The sequence below is a fragment of the Prunus persica genome, chromosome G2 (assembly GCF_000346465.2).
Source record: "Prunus persica cultivar Lovell chromosome G2, Prunus_persica_NCBIv2, whole genome shotgun sequence".
NCBI lineage: Eukaryota > Viridiplantae > Streptophyta > Magnoliopsida > Rosales > Rosaceae > Prunus > Prunus persica.
Genome location: NC_034010.1, coordinates 22072871 through 22096134, shown reverse-complemented (window position 1 = coordinate 22096134; position 23264 = coordinate 22072871). Strand labels below are relative to the sequence as shown.

General features: G+C 36.6%; 1 protein-coding gene and 1 pseudogene across 1 annotated transcript; both read right to left on the bottom strand.

The window, feature by feature from the left end:
• LOC18785620 (soyasaponin III rhamnosyltransferase) lies at positions 3850-5540 on the bottom strand. Its single transcript, XM_007217892.2, has one exon. The coding sequence runs from the start codon at positions 5438-5440 to the stop codon at positions 4019-4021; it is 1422 nt and encodes a 473-aa protein (XP_007217954.1). The 5' UTR covers positions 5441-5540; the 3' UTR covers positions 3850-4018.
• Positions 11465-22111, bottom strand: LOC109947432 (annotated as a pseudogene).

Below are 23264 nucleotides of genomic sequence, written 5' to 3'. Positions count from 1 at the left end.
AAAAGAAAAAAATAACAATTCTTAGTATTATCTTTTGGTGGATGATAAATAAATATTATTCTCTTGGTGGTGAATATTGGAAAAATATTCGACTCACTTCTTTGGTGGAGACAAAATAATTCCTTACCCATTTGGAAATTGGACCATTAGCCACGCCACGCTTAAGAGTTATGAGATAAACCCACTATTTTTGCGGCTTTTTGTGGAAAATCCAGTCAGGGTGGGGTGGAGGTATATTTATTTTTATATTTAAATTTAAATACTACATTTTTATGGTAGTGCACAAGTAGTGGACCACCAAACCATTCTAGGGTTCTTGGGGCTCCTCTAGTGTGGTGCAGCCCAAATTAACAATTGCCAATTGGGGTGCGTAACATGCTACTCCAATTCTCTTCTTTCCATTTTGCAAATTTTCTCTTTTGATAAGGCAGGTTTCATTTGCAGCTGATCAAATGGGTCGGGTAGGCCCCAAGAAATAATAGTACATGGGCTTACTTACTCAATCTTGGGCCTTTTTGACCATGATGGATTGGACGGACTGAGTTGGCCTGATGCTTTCTCGAATAGGCTAGACCCAGGTCCTACTCCATTCGTCCCGACGGACGGAGGGTCCTATGCTAGGGTTGCTGAATTTTGAGTGCTACATCTTTAATAAGTCTTAATTTGATTATTTGCTAATATTTTTGAGTTAATTTTCTTCATATTATGGTATTTTATTTGTATTAACATTTCAACCCTGAAAACAAATTTTAATTCCCAAGAAATCTCAGTGAAAATTAGAGAAAAGTAACTTTGTTTATGTTATTATCTTAACAGGAGTGAGAAATTAGAGAGTAAATATAATGAGTTTGGGTTAGCAGTTGGATTTGTGTATTGTCGGATTAGATATAAATCAAATATGGGCCATAGAATTGTTGAGTGGTGGAGGAGAATGACACCAAATGTAAGTGCTCCGTGGGACCCGCCTAGGCCCACATATTGTGTGGCCCAAAAGCATTCGTTTGAAATGATTGTTTTCAAACTTCGGCAGGCCTCATGTTTTAGAAACCCAAATATCGGCCCATTGGAGATGTGCTTTGGGTTGGGTTCGTCAATTCGACATTGTACTTTGATTTTTGAATTAAAATGAGGGCGAAAAGTCATTTTTGGTCCATGTTTGACCATGTAGTTTTAATTTCGTCACTTCTGACCATGTAATTTAATATTTAGAGCAATTCAAGGACAAGATAAAATTTCTGTCAATTCCTTTAACAGAGCAACCACGTGCCACTCACATGGAGGGGCAATTTTGTTAGACCAAAATCCCACGCTAAAAGCTGGTCTTTACCTCTTCCCCATGGCGCGAAAATGGGCAACCAAAATCCCAAAATCCTTCCTCCTTCACTACCCCAAATTCCCAGCACCTAACCAATCTCAATCTCCTCCATTTCTCTCTCTCCCTAGAGATTTAATCTTCCAAATAACCAATTCTTCTGCCTCTTTTCTCAACTCCCTCTACCATTACCACTTCACACCCACCACCACTCAACAACTATAGCAATTGAAGAAGTTAGTGGCTGCTTTACAAATGAAGTACAAAAATGTAAAACCAACCAGTTCAAGCAGTAACTGTTAAAGCAACAAAGCAATAACTTTCTAAATCCAAAGTTATAGAACAAAATAAGGCCATTCAAACAAAAAAAGAAAAAAGAAAAAAAAAGAAAATAAGGCCATAAAAGAATGAAATAAACAAAAGTGTTGAAACCCACTTATATGCATTGAAAAGTCGAATAAAAGTTATACAACAATTTTGCACAGAAAATTGAACCTTTAAAGATTTTAAGTTCACCAGGATTATTGAAGTCTCCATTGACTTCTCCTCTCTTCTTCACCATTGCCGTTGCTTCTTCACATAAACAACAACCGATTGAAGTTATGCTAGTCTTTTCACACCCTCTCGTTGCACTCAATCGAAAACCCAGACGAATTTCACTAAATTTTTAGGAGCCATAATCCTAATCTGCTTCAAAATGGCCAATTTCGTGCTCCCTGGGGAAGAGATAGAGACCAGCTTTTACGTGGGGCTTTGGGCTAACAAAATTGCCCCTCCACGTGAGAGGCACGTCGTTGCTCCGTTAAAGAAATTGATGGAAATTTTAACATGTCCTTGAATTGCTATAAATATGAAACTACATGGTCAAAAGTGACGAAATTTAAACTACAAGGTCAAAAATAGTTGAAGTGTTAAACTACAGAGACCAAAAGTGACTTTTGACCTAGGCCTAAAATGAGTAGTCATTGGCACTCCGAAAAAAGGCATTGTGTACTCTTGTAGTAAGAGCAATCTCTCTATATTTATATTTATACAAAGAAAGAGTGCACGATAATTCTTTTGGAATACCAATAATAGCTTCATTGTTAAAAGTCTTCTTTTTGCAAGATAAAGATATTCATTTCACATATTGACTCTCACTTCGAATCTAAACTTCTACATTTAGAGATTGTGCATTTATTTGCATTTCACAATATTTGCAATGTTCTTATAAACTGTCTAAGACATGACACATTAGTAACCACTCACTTTCGGCCTACAGTGCCACAAGGTTTTGCTACTTGCCATTGTTTTGCTTTGTTTTTGTTTTTTTGTTTTTTCTCGTTTGGGATTTCTATCTCGCTTCCAACATGCTATGGCAATTGTTCAGTCAGAAATTCAACCCCCAACTAGCCACTGGTATTATATATGAACATTGCATTTTTTTATATAAAAGTTTCTTCATGAAAAAAAAAATAAAAATAAAAACTAGGATTTATTATTTGATAATATGGGTAGTTATATTCTATAAAAGTAGGACCTATTATCTGATTTTGTTTTTAATTTTAATTTTTTTTAATATGAAAAAATATGAATTTACTATATCATCCTCATTTAATTAATAATTTCAATTCTTAATGTTTGAATTAACCAAAGGCATTTTATGGTATTTTGAATGTTTCACTATTATCTGCATTTTGCTCTATATATAGACTAGCCTCTTCGCACGCGCTCCTGCGAGAGGCTTTTTTTTATAAAAAAATTTAAATTTATTTTAGAATTAAAAAAGATAATAGGTAGTTGTGTTTTATAAAAATAGGATTCATTATCTAATTTTTCTTTTAATATGAAAAAGTATGAATTTACCATATTATCCTCATTTAATTAATAATTTTAATTCTTAATATTTGGATTAACTAAGAGCATTTTCTGGTGTTTTAAATATTTTCTAATTCTCTGTCTTTTACTTTATATATATAGATAATATACCTCTTTATAAAAAATTAAAAAAAAAAAAATTGAGCCCCATTGACAGTGGACCCAGAACAATCGCACTGATTGTCCCTGTCCTAGGCCGACACTAATAATATGAGTTCTTACTTAATATAAATATCTAAAAATATGATAGTTGTTGGCCATCATATCTCATTAAGTGACACATTTGACTCGTTAATTGGAGTAGCATCACGTCAAGGACCTAATACATCATATAACTGATCATGTGTCCCCTTCGTACTTAAATGTGTTTCAACTATACCCACACCAAAAAAAAAAAGAAAAAAAAAAGAGAGAAGTTTAAGATGGAGAGGCCAGAAAGTTTAGTTGGAGTCTTCCAATTCAGAGAGGTTCAATTCAATGCAACCAGCTAATTTTGTAAATATCTTCCTTCGACCAAAAAATATGGAAATATCTTTTAGAGGTATCCGAGCCTCTACATTTAATATTGGTGCATTTATACGTATTTAAAGAAATTTTAACTCATTTAACCTTAATACTAAATGTAGTGACTCGGAGTCCTATTATAACATAAGTAAAATGCTAATATAATAATATAATAATACTAACCAGAAACATCACTCTCGTGATAAATTTTATTCAAACGCATATGACATGCAATAATAACAATAACGAAGATCAAGAACAGAAATTCATAAACAAAATTCTCTGAAATGCCCTGCAAGTTCGGTTTCCATTCTTGGGTTATTTTGCCAATCTAACAGGGAAGATCTAGGATGATCTTTTTGCAACATTATTTTTCAGAAAATGGACAAACTGGCCAATGTAATGGTCCTGGTGCAGCTTGTGATCTCCAAAAACAGCTGCAGCTTTTCTTGCATTGCTTCTGAGCTGCTCTCCTTCCTCTTCCACCATTGCATGCCTGAGTGTTTTGGCTATCTCATCTCTGCTAAACGACCCATCTTCCTTGCGTTTCACTTCAACAGCCAGACCCTTCTCCTCTAGAAGCCTTGCATTCAAAGGCTGATCAATAATGAGTGGCAGCACAACAAGAACATGCCCAAATTGCAGAGTTTCAATTACAGAGCCCCATCCAGAGTGAAACAGAGACCCCCCAATTGATGGGTGCCCCAAAATATCAAACTGGGGCACCCATCCAAAGCAAACAAGCCCTTTTTCTGATGTCCTGTCAGCAAAACCCTGAGGCAAAGCACCTGCATCACTATTTGCCCAGTTGGGTTTTCTGAGTGCCCAGAGAAATGGTAGTTTTGATAGCTCCAGCCCATGAGCAATCTCAAAGACTTGCTCTTTGCTTAGCTTACACTCGCTCCCAAACCCTACAAACACAACTGACTTGGGTTTTTGCTTGTCAAGCCAGTCAAAGATCCCATCATCAGTGGTAATTTCTCCTTTTGCCCTCTTTGGAGGTTGCTCTGGAGGAAGCAAACCTGTGGAGAAAATAGGCTTGCCAGTGATTTTCTTGTACACTTCTAAGTAGTCTCCTTCAACCTCATTGCAAGTTCTAATTGCTAAAACTCGACTTCCTGAAACAACTTTGGCAAGCCTCCCAGCACCACTTATTTCTCCATTACGTGATCCAAAAAATCCCCTTGGCACATAAACAGCCTCATAGTCTCTGTATGCCACCTTTGAAGGAAAAGTAACCCAATCTGGGGGTGCTGTTAGACTTGCTGGTGTTGGCAGAGCATGAATTCTCTTTGTACCCAAGAGATTTTCTGGTGAGCCAAAGAAGACACTGCTAGCAGCAGAGAAAGGAGAGAAATACCCAACTGGAACACCATACTCTTTACCAATATCAACCACCCAATGAGCAAAAGAATCAGATATTATCCAATCAGGCAAATGTTGCCCAATGAAGTGCTTGATGGGTTGCTGCAGCAGATCATATGCAGCCTTCAAGTTGTCAATTTTTTCAAAGGGTACATCCACAGTTGCCTCAGCACCTTCTGGCAAGAAGCCAGGGTCCAAGGGAGGAAATGGGATGGGGACTAAATGCACAAAAGGCTCTAATTCAGATGAGATTTTGGGGAGCCTTTGGATGTTTCTTGGTGTGGATATGAAAAAGATATGAACTTTGGCTTTGGCCAAGGCTATGGAGAGCTGGAAATAAGGCATCATATGGCCAAAGGCAGACCATGGAAGCATCACAACCTGAAGATGATCTTTTGCCATGATATGTTATGTTTTTGCTCAAATGGGATTTGCAAAAAGAGTGAACTTGTTTATATATATCAGTAGATGTGTGTGTGTGGGGGGCATTTAAGGTAATTGCGGAAAATGTACTGTCTTGATTTTGAAAGGTCAACTGCATTTTACAAGGGTTAGTAGGGGTGGTCACAAGGAAGTTGCAATTAATTGTCTTCTTGGGAAGAATAAATTTTCTAATTCATTTAAGACATAACCATTAGCATGCTCAGGAAGGGACTTCGAGCCTTTGTATTTAGTATTGATATATTTATACGCATTTAAAGAAATCATAATAATTTAATTAATCTTATGGCTAAGATTCAACCACATCAGTAAAATTGTATTAAATTAAAAACTCACCTTATGTATTGTATCAATCACCTCAATCATCTTCTCCTTTCAAATGCCATTGCTTCGGCCCCACCCTATCCTCTCCTCCCTCGTCACCCATGTATCTTCCCTTCAACATCTTCCATTGTCTCCAGACCACACCCCAACCCACACACCAAATAAAGATACTATTTGAACCAAACTATATAAACAACTAAATTCTTGAGGCCATTGAATGACATTTGTTTGTGGGTCTCTATTGGGGTGAGAATGCTAGGTCTGAAATTTTCACATTTTCTATCTAATCCTCATTTGCAGGCAAATTTGAATTAACTATTCTTTAACCCAACAATGAAGAATTTGTGAAAACTTAAATATTCAATTGGATATTGGACTTGAGAAGATTCCCTCGAGTACATAGAAAAATTTATCTGAAACAGTCCTTCATGATTAAAACATAATTAATTTCAAATCTCACATCTTACAGGGGAAATTGTACATGCGGCTGATTTTATTCAAATCTTTGGAGAAAAACAAGTAATATCTCATGAGCACCTACAAAACCTTCATTGTCAGTTGTGCGATTAGCAGTGGACAACTTCAGTTGTCCACCGCTATTCACCATAATCACTACATTCAGATTATACATAAGTATATACTAGTTGGAAGATCTTGATGACACGAGTGATTGATACAATACATAAGGTCAGTTTTTAACTTAATACAATTTTGCTGATGTGGTTTAATCTTAGCCATAAGATTAATCAAATGGTTAAAATTCTTTTAAATGCGTATAAATGCACCGATGTTAAATGTAGAGGCTCGTGATCCGTTACAATAAGCGTTTTATGAATTAATACAATATCTCAAAATATAAAATCCTCGTCCATTTATTTATTGCATCACGTGAAATTATTCTAATATCAATAATTTCTCGTGCATCGATTACATCACGTGCTATTAATTTGATACCTTACAATAATTTATTATCAGGAGTAATATACACTACATTTCCCCTCACTATAAAAAAAAAAAAAAAAAAATCCAATATACTAAACTGAAATGAATTTAGAAATTTTATGGTAGCAACCTAATTGTTGCCAATGCAACAGGGTCTAACCCAATGAAAAATGAACTTGAATTGTAAAGCAATGGTCTTAGGTTCAAACCATTATGATACCTTAGGAGTGTGTGTAAGAAAATCCATCTCCATTTTTCTAACTTTTCTAACTTTACCTTAGGAGTATACTAAATCAGATTTTTATAAGATAACATTTTTTTTTTAAATACACACAATAGTCTACTTTAATTTAATCTAAACTACAGGGAGGGAGATTCGAACTTAGGTACATAGAGCCGGCCTTGAGGGTGGGCAAGAGGGGCCTTGGCCATGGGCCTCCAATTAAGGGGCCCTAAATTTTATATATTATATACATATATATATATATATATACTATTGTCCAATTTATTAAAAAAAAGAAAAAGAAATAAAGAAATAACATGCGATTAAATTAGGTTTCTTCATTTCCTCTTCCCATAAGGTTTCTTCATTTCTCACGCAGATACAGAAACAACATGTACGTTTGAGGAAGATGATTCCTCAATCTTGGGCCTTTTTGACCATGATGGATTGGACAGACTGAGTTGGCCTAATGCTATCTCGAATAGGCTAAACCCAGGTCCTACTCCATTGGAGACTATCTTCAAGTCTCGACGGATGGAGGGTGCTATGCTAGGGTTACTAAATTTTGAGTGCTATATCTTTAATAAGTCTTAATTTGATTATTTGCTAGTATTTTTGAGTTAATGTTGGAGAGCTGATTTTCCCACTCCTCTTTTATTCACTTACATTTCTTTTGTTAAAAATTGTATGTTCCCACTCCTCTTTTCTCCATTTACACTTCTTTTTTTGTTATAATAAAAACTATTAAAAAAACAAAAGGGAGTATAAGTGGACAAAAAAGGAGTGGGAAAATCACCACCCTAATTTTATTCATATTATGATAATTTATTTGTATTAACATTTCAGCCCAGAAAAAAAATTTTAATTCCCAAGAAATCTCAGTGAAACTTAGAGAAAAGTAACTTTGTTTATGTTATTATCTTAACAGGAGTGAGAAATCAGAGAGTAAATATAATGAGTTTGGGTTAGCCATTGGATTTGTGTACTGTTGGATTAGATATAAATCAAATATGGGCCATAGAATTGCTGAGTGGTGGAGGAGAATGACACGAAATGTGAGTTGCTCTATGGGATCCGCCTGGGCCCCCATTGTGTGGCCCAAAAGCATTCACGTGGAATGATTGTTTTCAAACTCCGGTGAGCCTTATGTTTTAGAAACCCAAATATCAGCCCATTGGAGATGTGCTTTGGGTTGGGTTCGTCAATTCGACATTGTGCTTTGATTTTTGAATTAAAATGAGGGCAAAAAGTCATTTTTGGTCCTTGTAGTTTGGCACTTCAACTACTTTTGACCATGTAGTTTAAATTTCTTCACTTTTGACCCTATAATTTTATATTTGTAGTAATTCAAGGACAAGATAAAATTGATGTCAATTTCTTTAACGGAGCAACCACGTGCCACTCACGTAGAGGGGCAATTTTGTTAGACCAAAACCCTACACTAAAAGCTGGTCTCTACCTCTTCCCCACGGTGCGAAAATGGGCAACCAAAATCTCAAAATCCTCCCTCCACTATCCTAAATTCCCAGCACCTAACGAATCTCTATCTCCTTCATCCCCCTCTTTCCCTACATATTCAATCTTCCAAATAACCAATTTCTCTTCCTCCTTTCTCAACTCCCTCCACTATTCACCACCTCACACCCACCACCACTCAACAACTATAGCAACTATAGCAATTGAATGAGTTAGTGGCTGCTTTGCAAATAAAGTACAAAATGTAAAACCAACTAGTTCAAGCAGTAACTGCTGTAGGGGCTTTTTTGTTCCAGTAGCTTGACGAATGGGTCTGGGCTTCTGTAAAGAGCAAATGGGTGGAATTGCCCCTATGTCTGAGTTCAAGAATCAGGCCCCAAGAGTGTTTCGAAAGGTTCATGAAGCCTTATGAAACACCTTGGCTTCCTTCACCAACAAAACCAACAGTTGCTTATAGATAAATATTATGAGTTGGCATGAGAAGCTTGTGACATGGGAGCTGAGCATTCATGAGTTTAGCATGAGAGAGAAAAGGCTTGGGTTTCCTATGAGAAATAGAGGCTCGAAGTAAGGGGGAGATGGAATTTTGAGAGGATTTGTTGAAGGAAGAGAGGAAAGAATAAAGCAAGAAGAATGAGTGGCTTGAGCAAGTTTCTGGCAGCTTGACGAAAGTTTCGTCAAGCTCTTAAGTGGCTTGATAGAAGAGAAAAGGGGAAGCAAATGAGAACATGGCTTGAAATCGAAGGGTTCCAAAGGTGAGAGGTGATGCTTGCTTTCTTTGGATGTGTTTATAGGAAAGAGAGGAAGAAGATAGAAGCATGGGTGGCTTTAGTAGATTTCCAATAGCTTGATGAAAGCTTCGTCAGGCTCTTGGGTGGCTTAACAGAAGAGAAAAAAAGTAAGCAATGGAAGAACATGGCTAGAAATCGAAGGGTTCCAGAGGTGAGATGTGATGCTTGCTCTCTCTGGATGTGTTTATGGGAAAGAGATGAAGAAGATGAAGGAACATAGCATGAAATTGAAGGGTTCTAGAGGTGAGAGGGTGATGATTGCTCTCTCTGGATGTGTTTATGGGAAAGAAACGAAGAAGATGAAAGAATATAGCATGACATTGAAGGGTTCCAGAGGTGAGAGATGATGTTTGCTCTCTCTGGATGTGTTTATGGGAGAGAGAGGAAAAATATGGAAGAATAGAGCGTGAAATTAGACCTTACAGCAATGAGTAAGGATGTTGTTTGCTCTGGATTGGTCCGTTTACTAGGTAGAAGGTGCCTCCTTTTATAGACACTGGAACACTCAATTTTATGAACCCACCCTCTCCCGCACCCACGTATCTTCTCTTCAACATCTTTCATTGTCTCCAGACTACACCCCAAACCCCACACCAAAAAAAAGATACTATTTGAACCAAACTATATGAACAACTAAATTCTTGAGGCCATTGAATGGCATTTGTTTGTGCATGCTGCTGATTTTATTAAAATCTTTGGAGAAAAACAAGTAATATCTCAAGAGCACCTACAAAACCTTCATTGTTGGTTGTGCAATTAGCAGTGGCCAACTTGCCGTTGTCCACCGCTATTCACCATAATCACTATATTTAGATTATATAGAAATATATGCTTGTTGGAAGATCTTGATGACACGAGTGATTGATATAATACATAAGGTGAGTTTTTAACTTAATACAATTTTGCTGATGTGGTTTAAACTTAGCCATAAGATTAATCAAATGGTTAAAATTCATTTAAATGCGTATAAATGCATCGATGCCAAATGTAGAGGCTCAAGATCCGTTACAATAAGCGTTTTATGAATTAATAAAATATCTCAAAGTATAAAATCCTCGTCCATTTATTTATTACATCACGTGAAATTATTCTAATATCGTACAATAATTTCTCGTGCACCGATTACATCACGTGCCATTAATTTGATACCTTATAATAAATTTTCATTAGGAGTAATATACACTACATTTCCCCTCACAAAAAAAGAAAAGAAAAGAAAAAATAATATACTGAATTGACATGAATTTAGAAATTTTGTGGTAACAAACTAATTGTCACCAACGCAACAGGGTCTAGTCCAATGGAAAATGAACTTGAATTGCAAAGCAGTGGTCTTAGGTTCAAACTATCATGATACCTTAGAAGTGTGTGAGAAAATTCATCTCTATTTTTTAATACAAACAATAGTCTACTTTATTCTAATTTAAACTACATTGAGGGAGATTTGAACTTGAGTATAGAATGGAGAGCACATCCAACCTAACTAACTTAACTAAGCTAATGTCTGTAAAGTAGAAATAAATAACAATAAATTGTATATTAACTTATACGTAACACATGATAAGATGTGTTCGGAAAAGATGTGGCAATTGTACCGTGCAAAACTTTATTTGGTTGCATGGGTGGGCGTGGGCCTTTTATGCCCAATAATAGTTGGGGGTTAGAAACGATAGAACAAATAATGAATAGTTGTCCACCAACCAACCCTAGTAGCTACCATTCCGGTGTTGAAAGTGTTGACTGTCTGATTCTTTTTTATCTTTTTTTTTTCTCTCTCTCTCTCTTGATGTCATTTATAGGACAGAGAAATTGCAAGAACGGGGCAATGTTTGGGATTTGGATTTTCTTTTTCAATAGCACTTCTTGGTTTTTTAAACCCTAAACTATAGTTTGAGTTCAAAATCAAACAATATCCAGCAAAACAGAGAATCCAAATTCATCCATTTCTTGATCTATGGCAATCCAAAGAAACATCCATATAATTGAGAAAATCCACTACTTGAAAGTATCTTATGATCCACTAGTTACAGAATAAAATAAATATAAAAATTTAATGTCCCTCATGGTGCTTTCTCTGTTCTCTCCAAAGCCACAAATGCGTTCCTTGGGACCGCAAGGTTTATTTTTGGTGCTGGCATGCAGTTGGATGCAAAAATGTTTATTTTTATTTTATGAGGATGTGCTTCATGTAGGAGCTAACAGAAACTCAAAGGGGGAGAGAGAGAGAGAGAGAGAGAGAGTTGTAAAATAACCTACAATTATTATTTCAGACAGGCATGAACTCACAAGCAACAGAAACATCAAACTTTCTAGACAGATTTTAGATCACAAGATGCACTAAAAATACTAGAATGGCAACAACCCAAGTTCCAGAATCTCTAAAATGACCCTCTAAAATGACCTCTTTGTAACATTGTTTTTAAGATAATGGGCAAATTGGCCAATGCACGTAGTGGTGTTGGTGCAGTTTCTGATCGCCAAAAATTTTGGCAGCTTTCCTTGCATTGCTTCTTAGCTGATCTCCTTCCTCTGCCACCAACCATTGCACACATGTTAGGGTTTTGGCTATGTCATCTTTGCAAAACGACCATCTTCTGCGCGTTTTACTTCAACAGCCAGATCCTTCTCCACCAGAAGCCTTGCATTCAAAGGCTGATCAATAATGAATGTTAAAACAAGAAGAACATTCAAAGCCCATCCAAAAGAAACAAGCCCATTCTTTGATGTACGGTCAGCAAAACCCAGAGGCTGAGCATCTGCTTCACTATCAGCCCTATTGGGTTTTCTAAGTGCCCAAAGAAAAGGTAATTCTGATAGCTCCAGCCCATAAGCTATCTCAAAGACTTGGTCTTTGCTCAGCTTACGCTCACTCCCAAACCCTACAAACATAACAGAGTTGGGTTTTGCTAAAATGTGAGAGAATATTGTTGGTGGGAATTTTCTGTAAAGTTTTTGTCAATTCGATTCTCTTTTTTCAAAGGGCATGTCCACAGTTGTCTCAGCACCTTCTGACAAGAACCCAGAAGCCAAAGCACATGAAATGGGATGGAGACTAGATGTATAAAGGCTTGCAAACAATGTGAAATTTTGGGGAGAATTTGGATGTTTTTTGGGGTGGATATTATTTACATATGGCCAAAGGCTATGGAAAGTTGAAAGAAAGGCATCATATGGCCAAAGGCAGACCATGGAAGCGTTACAACATGAAGATGATCTTTTGCCATTGTATTATTTTCTGCTGGTATGATATTTGCAATAAGATTGACTTTTATTGGTGCAATATGTGGATGAGTTCTTCTCCCTTCTCCCCTCTTCTCTTCCTCCTTTCACCTTTTCCCTCATTTTCAGAGACAAAGGGTTTTCCCTATTTGTCTTAGTTTTGTTATGATTTTCGTCCAACTATTATAGGCGGCTGCGGCTCAGCATCGGATCTTCACCTGCATTTCGGCGTCGGATCTCCACCACCATCTTTTTTGCAATTTCTTTATGTTTGGAATAAGTTGTAGAGACTCTTTGGGTTCTCCGTGTAGTTTTAACCTCTCATTTTGTGAGAGTTTTTCATCTCTCATTTGTGAGAGCTTTTCATTTCTCCTTGTGAGAGTTTTATTTGTATTGTTATGGCTTGGTTTGTTCAAGCTTTATCTTTTTTTTTTTATTCTAAGTTTGCAATTTTAGTTGGGATGCCTATGCCAGAGTTTCTTCGATCCTGCCTGATCGTTAGTGGAGACACACCAGATTGTCTTAATTTTGATATTAGACCGCTCCGTTATTGTAATGGCCCTTTGTGACTAGTGGCTTTTTTGGCTGAATTATGAATGCAATTATAAAATTTCTCCACAAAAAAAAACAACAAAAAAAGCTCCTCTTCTTAGTTAACTTAATATATGTTAATTGGTTAATTTAGCTTTCTAGTTTGGTACTTTATAACTTTTCGCATATGTTTTATGCTGATATAAAAAAACCTAGAACTGAGCAAAATTAATCATGCAAATATATATTATTTTGGTGACCCATTAGAACTGATTTCTCTTTTGGCAGATGGTTGCTTTGGTGGAAGCAAACTCTCTTGGCTCTCTCTCTGAGATATTTGTGGGTGTATGAAAGTTGTATATGGTAAGAAAATCGTCTATAGAGAGAGATTATGGTGACTCTATATAGTTTAAAACAACTAAACCTTACTCTAAAAAGGTCCGTAAAAACTCTCCTAAAACAAAACAAAATCCCAAACAATTAAGGAAACAAACTAAGAAAGAATCATTCTTTGATTTGGAAACATGTCAGCCAACTTGCACGCACGTTTTGGGATCTTTCCACTTCCTAGAAAATTCTGGAATAATATGAGAAATGTACCTTGATCTCTAAGCTTTCCAAGCATATATCACACGCTACTAGGAAAAATTGGAAATGTCTTCAAATCTTCAATCTTCCACAGCAGTGCAGTTCTGACGCTATTTCAACTTAGGTTGACTTGACTTGCAAGTCCGGGGCATTTGGTTTTGTAGAAAATTATGAAACTTTGATACAATGATCTTCCATGTCTTAGATTTATTCTCCAATTGGCTTTGCTTTAAACTTCATTCGAAAAAACGATTTTCAGTCAAAATGCTATTTTTAATTAACTTTCCCTACAAAAACCAAATATAAGAGGTATACGAATATAGGAAATAATGCACTTATCAGAGGTCATACGGAATCTTGAAGTTGTCCATCCCATTTCCTCCCTTGGACCCTGGCTTCTTGCTAGAAGGTTTCAAGGCAACTGTGGATGTACCCTTTGAAAAAATTGACAACTTGAAGGCTGCATGTGATTTGCTAAAGCAGGAAATGGGTTGGAGACTATATGTCCATTTTTTCAAAGGGTATGTCCACAGTTGCCTCAGCACCTTCTGGCAAGAACCCAGAAGCCAAAGCAGGAAATGGGATGGAGTCTAGATGCATAAAGGGTTGCAAATCAGGTGAGATTTTGGGGAGCCTTCGGATATTTTTTGGGGTGGATATGAAGGACACATGAACTTTGGCTTTTGCCAAAGGCTATGGAAAGTTGAAAGAAAGGCATCATATGGCCAAAGGCAGACATGGAAGCATGACAACATGAAGATGATCTTTCGCCATTGTATTATTTTCGGCTGGTATGAAATTTGGAATAAGAGTGACTTTTGTTCCTGCAATATGTTGATGAGTTCGGACAACATAAATAGTGCGAAGCAGGGTCTTCGAACATTATAGATCTTCCATAAATACAAAAAAAATTATTTTTATTTAAAAAAGAATTTTGAGGGCCATAGAACAAACTTACCTACCCTATCCTAATTCGTCCTATAATTATTTATTATATTATATGTTAAATATGTGATTCACAATGTGATCAATAAATATGGTATATCGCTATATTTGTTTATACAGTAATATTTAGGTCATTTAAGTTGCTATAAATTTCTGAATATCGTTAGGTAAAGGAAATCATATAGCCGACACAATTGGACAATACTTGGTTCCTGTCTAAGCACGATTCTCTTCTTAGAAATAATAGAACAAATAAAGATGATAGTTGTCCACACCAACTGTCTGTCTGACGGGGTGGGTTGATGAGAAAAACTTATTTTCTCCCGCCGCAGAGGAAGGAGAGCAGCTGAGAACCAATGAAGTTGTTTTTGGAGATCACATGCTGTACCTGGACCACTACGTACACGGTACATTGGCCTGTTTTTCTGAAAAATAATGTTGCAAAAAGATCATCCATTTCCTCCTTTCTTTCTAGAACTCATTCCAGGTACTAGTCTGCTGTGCTCCATTCTATTCTTTGTTCTGTGCTCTTGATTTGTTCTTCTAAAAGACAGAGGCTGTATGAGAGTGATCTTCGTGTGTTCTTCATTGCTCTGTTTATCAAGATCTTCCCTGTTATATTTGCAAAATAATCAAATAATGGAAACCGAACTTTTCAGGGCATTTGAGAGAATTTTGTTTATGAATTTCTGTTCTTGATCTTCGTTATTGTTATTATTGCATGTCATACGTTTGAATAAATTCTATTACGAAAGATATAACTGTTAGGACTCAAGATCCCATATTGAAAAAATAGCATATCATAGAGGTGTTTAAGAGCTCATGAGCACCCTTTTTTAGTAGTCTCAGTTTCGAACTTCATGGTACAAAGCTTTATTGGTGATCTTTGGAATTTGGATTTTCTTTTTCTATAGTACTTCTTGGTTTTTTAAACCCTAAACTATAGTATAAGTTCAAAATCAAGCAATACCCAGTAAAACAGTGAATCCAAATTCATCCATTTCTTGATCTATGGCTATTCCAAGAAACGTCCATATAATTGAAAGTTACAAATGCTTTCCTTGGGACCGCAAGGTTTATTGTTGGGTGCCCCAAACCCACAAATGCTTTCCTTGGGACCGCAAGGTTTATTGTTGGTGACATGCAATTGAATGCAAAAAATGTAAAAAATGTTTTTATTTATTTATGTGGATGTGCTTCATGTAGGAGCTAACAGAAACTCAAAGGAAGAGAGAGAGAGAGAGAGAGAGAGAGAGAGAGAGAGAGAGAGAGAGAGAGAGAGAGAGAGAGAGAGAGAGAGAGACTTGTAAATAACCCATAATTATTATTTCAGACATAGGCATGAACTCAAGAGCAACAGAAACATACTTTCTAGACAGATTTTAGATCACAAGATGCACTAAAAATACTAGAATGGCAATAACCCAAGTTCCAGAATCTTTAAGCACAAAGATATCTCAACCATGCTTATGATCTGAAACTAATTTGGGTAACATTCTAGATTTATTAGATAAAAATTAATAATGAGCTTCTAAAATGACCTACTAGTAAGTTGTAACATTATTTTTAAGGTAAGGACAAATTGGCCAATGTAGTCGTCTTGGTGGAGCTTGTGACTCCAAAAACTTTGGCAGCTTTCCTTGCATTGCTTCTTAGCTTCTCTCCGTCCTCTGCCACCATTGCATGTCTCAATGTTTTGGCTATATCATCTTTGCAAAACGACCAATCTTCTGTGCGTTTTACTTCAACAGCCAGATCCTTTTCCACCAGAAGCCTTGCATTCAAAGGCTGATCAATAATGAATGGCAAAACAACAAGAACGTGCCCAATTTGCAGAGAATCAATTACAGAGCCCCATCCAGAGTGAAACAGAGAACCCCCAGGATGCTGGAGGTGGATCAAGATAGATATTTATCATTTAATTAATTATTTTATGATATATTGTTATTTTCTTATTTAGATAGTTTTAGGATATCTTTTATTATTTATGTGTAATTTTATAATTAATTAGTTTACTTTTGGACCAAGTAGTCTTGGTGCCCAAGTCTTGTAAAGCCTATAAATAAGGCTAATGTAATAGTTGTAGAGGAATGAATGTTGATGATTAATGAAATAGTTTATTTGTGGCATGAATTTGCTACGATATATGTGAGTTTGCAATAGCCCTAGATTTTCATACTCGTGTATATGGTTGGTGACCTGTGTCCTGACCCCGATCCCCATCAATTGGTATCAGAGCTATGGCTTAAGATCTACTTTATCGGGGAGGTTTTTGGATGGAAGGTCGTGTTGACAACTACAACGACATGGAGGAAATTAGGAGGATGCTAAGGCAACTTACGGAATGCATCGCTTGCATCGAAGCTCGAACCCAGATAGTTAAGAGTTCTGACGGGGAGAGATGCGTGAACCCTTATCTGAACCGAGTAGCTCGCATCGACACTTTGAGCCGTGGGAGTCTCGACGGGGAGTACGAGGGAGATAGCCATTTTCATTATTGTGCTCCGCTGTGCGAGTCAAGTGAAGAGGGGCACAGTTATTCTCATTGTGTCTTTGGAGGTATACATGGATTTGGTAATTTTGGTGCATCTTGTTATTCATCAAAGTTATTAAATTTGGATTTGCCTCCAATATTTGATCCTTGCAACTGTGAAAATTGCAATGAAAGTTGTTTGGGTGTTCAAAGCAATTTTGAAAAGCAATTTTTTGATCAGAACAGTGAAGAAATGAGAATTGAGAAAACTTTCGAAGATATTATTGATTTATGGGTATTAATGTTTTCACTTGGAAGGTTGCCAAAACTCTAGTTGATTTTGTCAATCGGTTGAAGATTCTAGAGAGAAACATTTGCATTGTAAGAGGGACTAAGAAGAAGACAAGAATAAAGAAATATTCCAAATATCTTTTTATTTGGAAAGGAAGGTTTCAATTGGATGCTAAAAGATCCAGAATTAATATGAAGCAGTTGAAGATTCTACTCGGATTTTCCTCAATCAAAGGCTTGAATTCGAGGACGAATTCTTTCCAACCAGGGGAGTCTGATGCAGGAGCATAGGAGTGGATTAAGATAAATATTTACCATTTAATTAGTTATTTCATGATATATTGTTATTTTCTTATTTAGGTAGTGTTAGGATATCTTTTATTATTTATGTGTGATTTTATAATTAATTAGTTTACTTTTGGACCAAGTAGTCTTGGTGCCCAAGTCTTGTAAAGCCTATAAATAAGGTTAATATAATAGTTGTAGGGGAATGGATGTTAATGATTAATGAAATAATTTATTTGTGACATGGATTTGCTACGATATATGTGAGTTTGCAATAGCCCTAGATTTCGGTACTCGTGTATGTGGTTGGTGACCTATGTCCTGACCCCGATCCCCATCAGTTGGGTTTAGATCTGAGTGTAAGCTGAGCAAAGAACAAGTCTTTGAGATTGATCATGGGCTTGAGCTATCAGAGCTTCCATTTCTTTGGGCACTTAAAAAACCCAACTGAGCTAACAGTGAAACTGATGCTTTGCCTCCTGGTTTTGTTGATTGCACATCAGAAAAAGGGCTTGTTTGCTTGGGATGGGTGGCCCAGATGGAAATTTTGGGGCACCCATCAGTTGGGGTGATGGGGATCGAGGTCAGGACACAGGTCACCAACCACATACACGAGTACCGAAATCTAGGGCTATTGCAAACTCACATATATAGTAGCAAATCCATGTCACAAATAAACTATTTTATTAATCATCAACATCAACTCCCCTACAACTATTACATTAGCCTTATTTATAGGCTTTACAAGACTTGGGCACCAAGGCTACTTGGTCCAAAAGTAAACTAATTAATTTATAAAATCACACATAAATAATAAAAGTTATCCTTAAACTACCTAAATAAGAAAATAACAATATATCATGAAATAACTAATTAAATGATAATATCTATCTTGATCCACTCCTATGCTCCTACATCAAACTTCCCTGGTTGAAAAGAATTCGTCCTCGAATTCAAGCCTTTGATTGAGGAAAATTCGAGTAGAATCTTCAATTGCTTCGTATTAATTCTGGATCTTTTAGCATCCAATTGAAACCTTCCTTTCCAAATAAAAAGATATTTGGAATATTTCTTTATTCTTGGCTTCTTCTTACTCCCTCTAACAATGTAAATGTTTCTCTCTAGAATATTCAACTGATTGAAAAAATCAACCAGAGTTTTTGCAACCTTCAAGTGAAAACATTAATGCCCATAAAATTAATAATATGTTCAAAAGTTTTCTCAATTCTCATCTCTTCATTGTTCTGATCAATAAATTGCTTATCAAAATTGCTTTGAACACCCAAACAATTTTCATTGCAATTTTCACAATTGCAAAGATCAAATATTGGAGGTAAATCCAAATTTAATAACTTTGATGAATAACAAGATGCACCAAAATTACTAAATCCATTTATACCTTCAAAGACACAATGAGAATAACCGTGCCCCTCTTCACTTGACTCACACAGTGGAGCGCCATAATGAAAAGGGCTATCTCCCTCGTACTCCCCGTCGAGACTCCCACGGCTTAGAGTGTCGATGCGAGCTACTCGGTTCAGATAAGGGTTCACGCATCCTTCCCCGTCAAAGCTCTTACCTATCTGGATTCGATCTTCGATGCAAGCGATGCGTGTAAGTTGCCGTAGCATCCTCCTAATTTCCTCCATGTCGTTGTAGTTGTCAACATGACCCTTCATCCAAAAACCTCCCCAAGAAAGTAGATCTTGAGCCGTAGCTCTGATACCAATTTATGGGGATCGAGGTCAGGACACAGGTCACCAATCACATACACGAGTACCAAAATTTAGGGCTATTGCAAACTCACATATCGTAGCAAATTCATGCCCCAAATAAACTATTTTATTAATCATCAACATCAACTCCCCTACAACTATTACATTAGCCTTATTTATAGGCTTTACAAGACTTGGGCACCAAGGCTACTTGGTCCAAAAGTAAACTAATTAATTATAAAATCACACATAAGTAATAAAAGATATCCTAAAACTACATAAATAAGAAAATAACAATATATCATGAAATAACTAATTAAATGATAAATATCTATCTTGATCCACCCCTACGCTCCTGCATCACGAACAAACACAACTGACTTGGGTTTTTGTTTATCAAGCCAGTCAAGGATCACATTGTTTGGTGACCCATCAGAATTGATTTCTCTTTTGGCAGATGGTTGCTCTGGTGGAAGCAAACCTGTGGGAAACACAAGCGTTCCAATTTTGTTCTTGTATGCCTCTTAAGTATTCTCCTTCAAACTCATTGCAACTGCGCACGGCTACAGCTTGACATGCTAATAAAATCTTCGTAGACGGACCATAGAAGGTACTAACCTGAGCTATAGCCCAGGCGATTTTTAATTTTTTTTCAGCCCAAAATACATATAGCACAGCACATCACCAAACACCAATTAAAAATATATTTTTAAAAGCAAAACTCAATTATACCCTTTTCTAACCTATTCTCTCTCTTCTACCGAACAACCCACTCAAGTAAAAATATTTTTTTTCCCTCCTTTTGGCATTATGGATGCCAAAGCTCAAACTTAGGTTGAACATACAACTTCTTAACACTCATTGGTAATGAAGTTTTTTTGTTTAGTCGAAGTGAATGTTTCACTCATAGTTAGGTGTATTTTTTTTATTATAAATAATTCACTTATATTGTTTAATTTTTTATCTTTTTAATAGGTTTGTACGTTAAATAAATTTAGCCCAACTTATACTGAAATCCCAAGTCCGTCAGAATCATTTAGTTCATAAAAGACTGCATGCATATCAACTGCCTCATGCTTCCGATATGCTATCGTTGACCGAAAAGTCCCGAAATCCCGCGGTGATGTGAGGCTTTCTGGTGATGGCAGAACATCATGATCTGTATTAGCTTTGGAGATATTTTCTAATGAAGTAAGGAAAACACATGTAGCTGCACAGAAAGCAGAGAAGTAGACAAGTGGAACACCAAACTCTTTGCCAATCTCTACGGCCCTGTGAGCAGAAAAATCAACTATTATCCAATCAGGCAACTGAGCCCCAATGAACTGCTTGATGGGTTGTTGCAGGAGGTCATATGCAATCTTGAAGTTGTCCATTTTTCAAAAGGGTATGTCCACAGATGCCTCAGCACCTTCTGGCAAGAACCCAGAAGCCAAAGCAGGAAATGGGATGGAGACTAGATGTATAAAGGGTTGCAAATCAGGTGAGATTTTGGGGAGCCTTCAGATTTTTTTGGGGTGGATATGTAGGAGGGAGACATGAACCTTATATTTTGCCAAGGCTATGGAAAGTTGAAAGAAAGGGACCATATGGCCAAAGGCAGACCATGGAAGCATCACAACATTGATCTTTCGCCATTGAAATATTTTCTGCTGGTATGGAATTTGCAATATGAGTGAACTTGTTCATGAAATTTGTTAGATGAGTTTGGACTATATATATACTGCGAAAATCATGACCTAGATCTTGGTAAAGAGGGAATTTATAGTTGGTATTACTTTTCACAAATTTGAATAATTCTCTCCACTGATTTACACACCCAAAAAAGAAAAAAAAAAAAAGGTACTATGAAAATTTTGGGTCATGCAAACTTTGTGTTCAACTCCTTGTAATCAGCATTGAGGTTTTCTCAACGCGTATCATGGTCACACTACTACAAAATTGAGCAAAAACCACGAACTTAAGAGCACAAATACATGCATGGTGTCCTCATCTTTAACATTGAGAACAAATAAATTTTATTTGTCCACTCCTCGCATGAAACACAAATAGTTATGTCAAATTAATTTACATAAAGCACAAACTTATACTGGACACAAAGAATTGTGTCTAATGTCAATTGAATATAAATAATAAGTATCATCAAATAGTTGTGTCTTTATCTGACAAATGTGACACCCTTATAACACAAAACTACATTTGCGCCCAGTTATTTTTATGTAGTGTACCTTATTTTCTCTTCCAAGTTTTTTTTTTTAAAAAAAAATAAGGAAAAAATAAGTATGTTATATTATTATTATTATTTTTATAATAGTTTAAAAAACACACGGATCTTTTCCAACCCTAGAAAATATCTAACCCTCTTCTCTCTTCCCCCCTTATTAGAGCATGTCCATCCCGAAAGGATAAGGCTAAGGCAAAGGCAAAGACAAGGGCTACTACTATTCACGTGAATAGTGGCAGTCTTACCTTTTTTGGTTCCACCCCAAAGGGCAAAGGCAAAGGCAATTACTATTCACATGAGATATGAGGAGATGAATTTGTATAGAGTTTTTGGTGTGGCAAGTAAGAATATGCTTGGGTATTTATTATAAATAAATAAAAATCTAGAATTTTGTATATTTTTTTCCTTTTTTTTTGTTGTTGCTGACTTCATTATAACGTCAGCATTACATCATTCTGCCCAGGCAGCAGCTTGGGCTGAATTTGCCCGTGGGCTTGCCTGGGCTCGTGGAACCCAGCTCTTGCCAGAGCTGAACTTTGTGCGCTGGAGGAGGTTTTGGAGCCTAGGGCTGCCTTTTGCCCGGGCTGGACCCATGCGCTGGACATGCTCTTAAAGGTTAGGAGTCAAGCCCAGTAAAGTTGTTACCTTTTCTAAACTTTGTTTCTTTCTTTCTTTATTATAAATATTTCTGGGTTTATGGTTTGCTGCAGTTTTTTGGTGAGCATGTTCTGTTCCAACTCACTCCAACTTGAACAAGGTAATTTGCTCACACGCACACAAAGACACATAATTTCATATGGTTGATGATGTTGTGTGCAATTAAACATCAAACATTTTTTGGGTTTCAGCTAAAGTTGGGCTTTGTGTCATTGATTTATGTTTAAGATGTAAACTGGTGATATTTGCTGATGGTGGTGGACAACCACATCTTCCAGATCGTCAAGATCACAGGAGACAACAACATTGTCCTCAAGAGTATGTGAACTAGCGATAATTGTGTCTGTACATATATCTAATCAATTGATAAAGCCACTGAGGTAACTTGTCAGAAAACAAGCACAAATACTGTTTTTCGTGCTTTATATTGTTTGACAAAAAAATTACTTTTGTGTCCTGTAGCAATGGAAACTCCTATTGACAACACTGTCAGCCTAATAGTGGTTGCACCATGGCCTTTCAACATAGAGCAGAATTATTTGTGTCTTTTGCACTAAGAGCACAAACGAATATGGTGCTGAAACCCAAATATTTAGTAGTGACATTGTAAGGCTATGTATTTATACGTCTCACTCTTATACCATTTCGATTTTAATAAAATGTTCAAGCCCAAAGAAAAAGAAAAAGAATGCAACCGATCGTCATGAATCACAATGGAGGGTTAATATATGGACATAAACGTACTTTCCTTCTCCATTGTTGGGCAAGCTTTTTCTTGAAAGGGAAGGAAACAAAAAACCAAACCCATGCATCATGCATGCATGGTGTGTGCTCAACTGAACAGTGAATAAAATATTGGCGGCGTTAACGTTTGTACAAGCATGGCTTGCATGCAATTCTCAGTAATTTGGGTGTTTCAAAAGCATGTCACTCCTTGAGTTTCGCTAGCTCAACGCATGAGTAAATTTAACGTCGCCAACACCATCATCAGACCCATTTCTACGCTTTTTTCTGAGAAATTGGGCCGGAAATTGGGCAGTAAAGCTGATCTGCAAAAGTGAACCTTGTAATAGTGATTGAGAGAAGTATTCTTTTGTATGC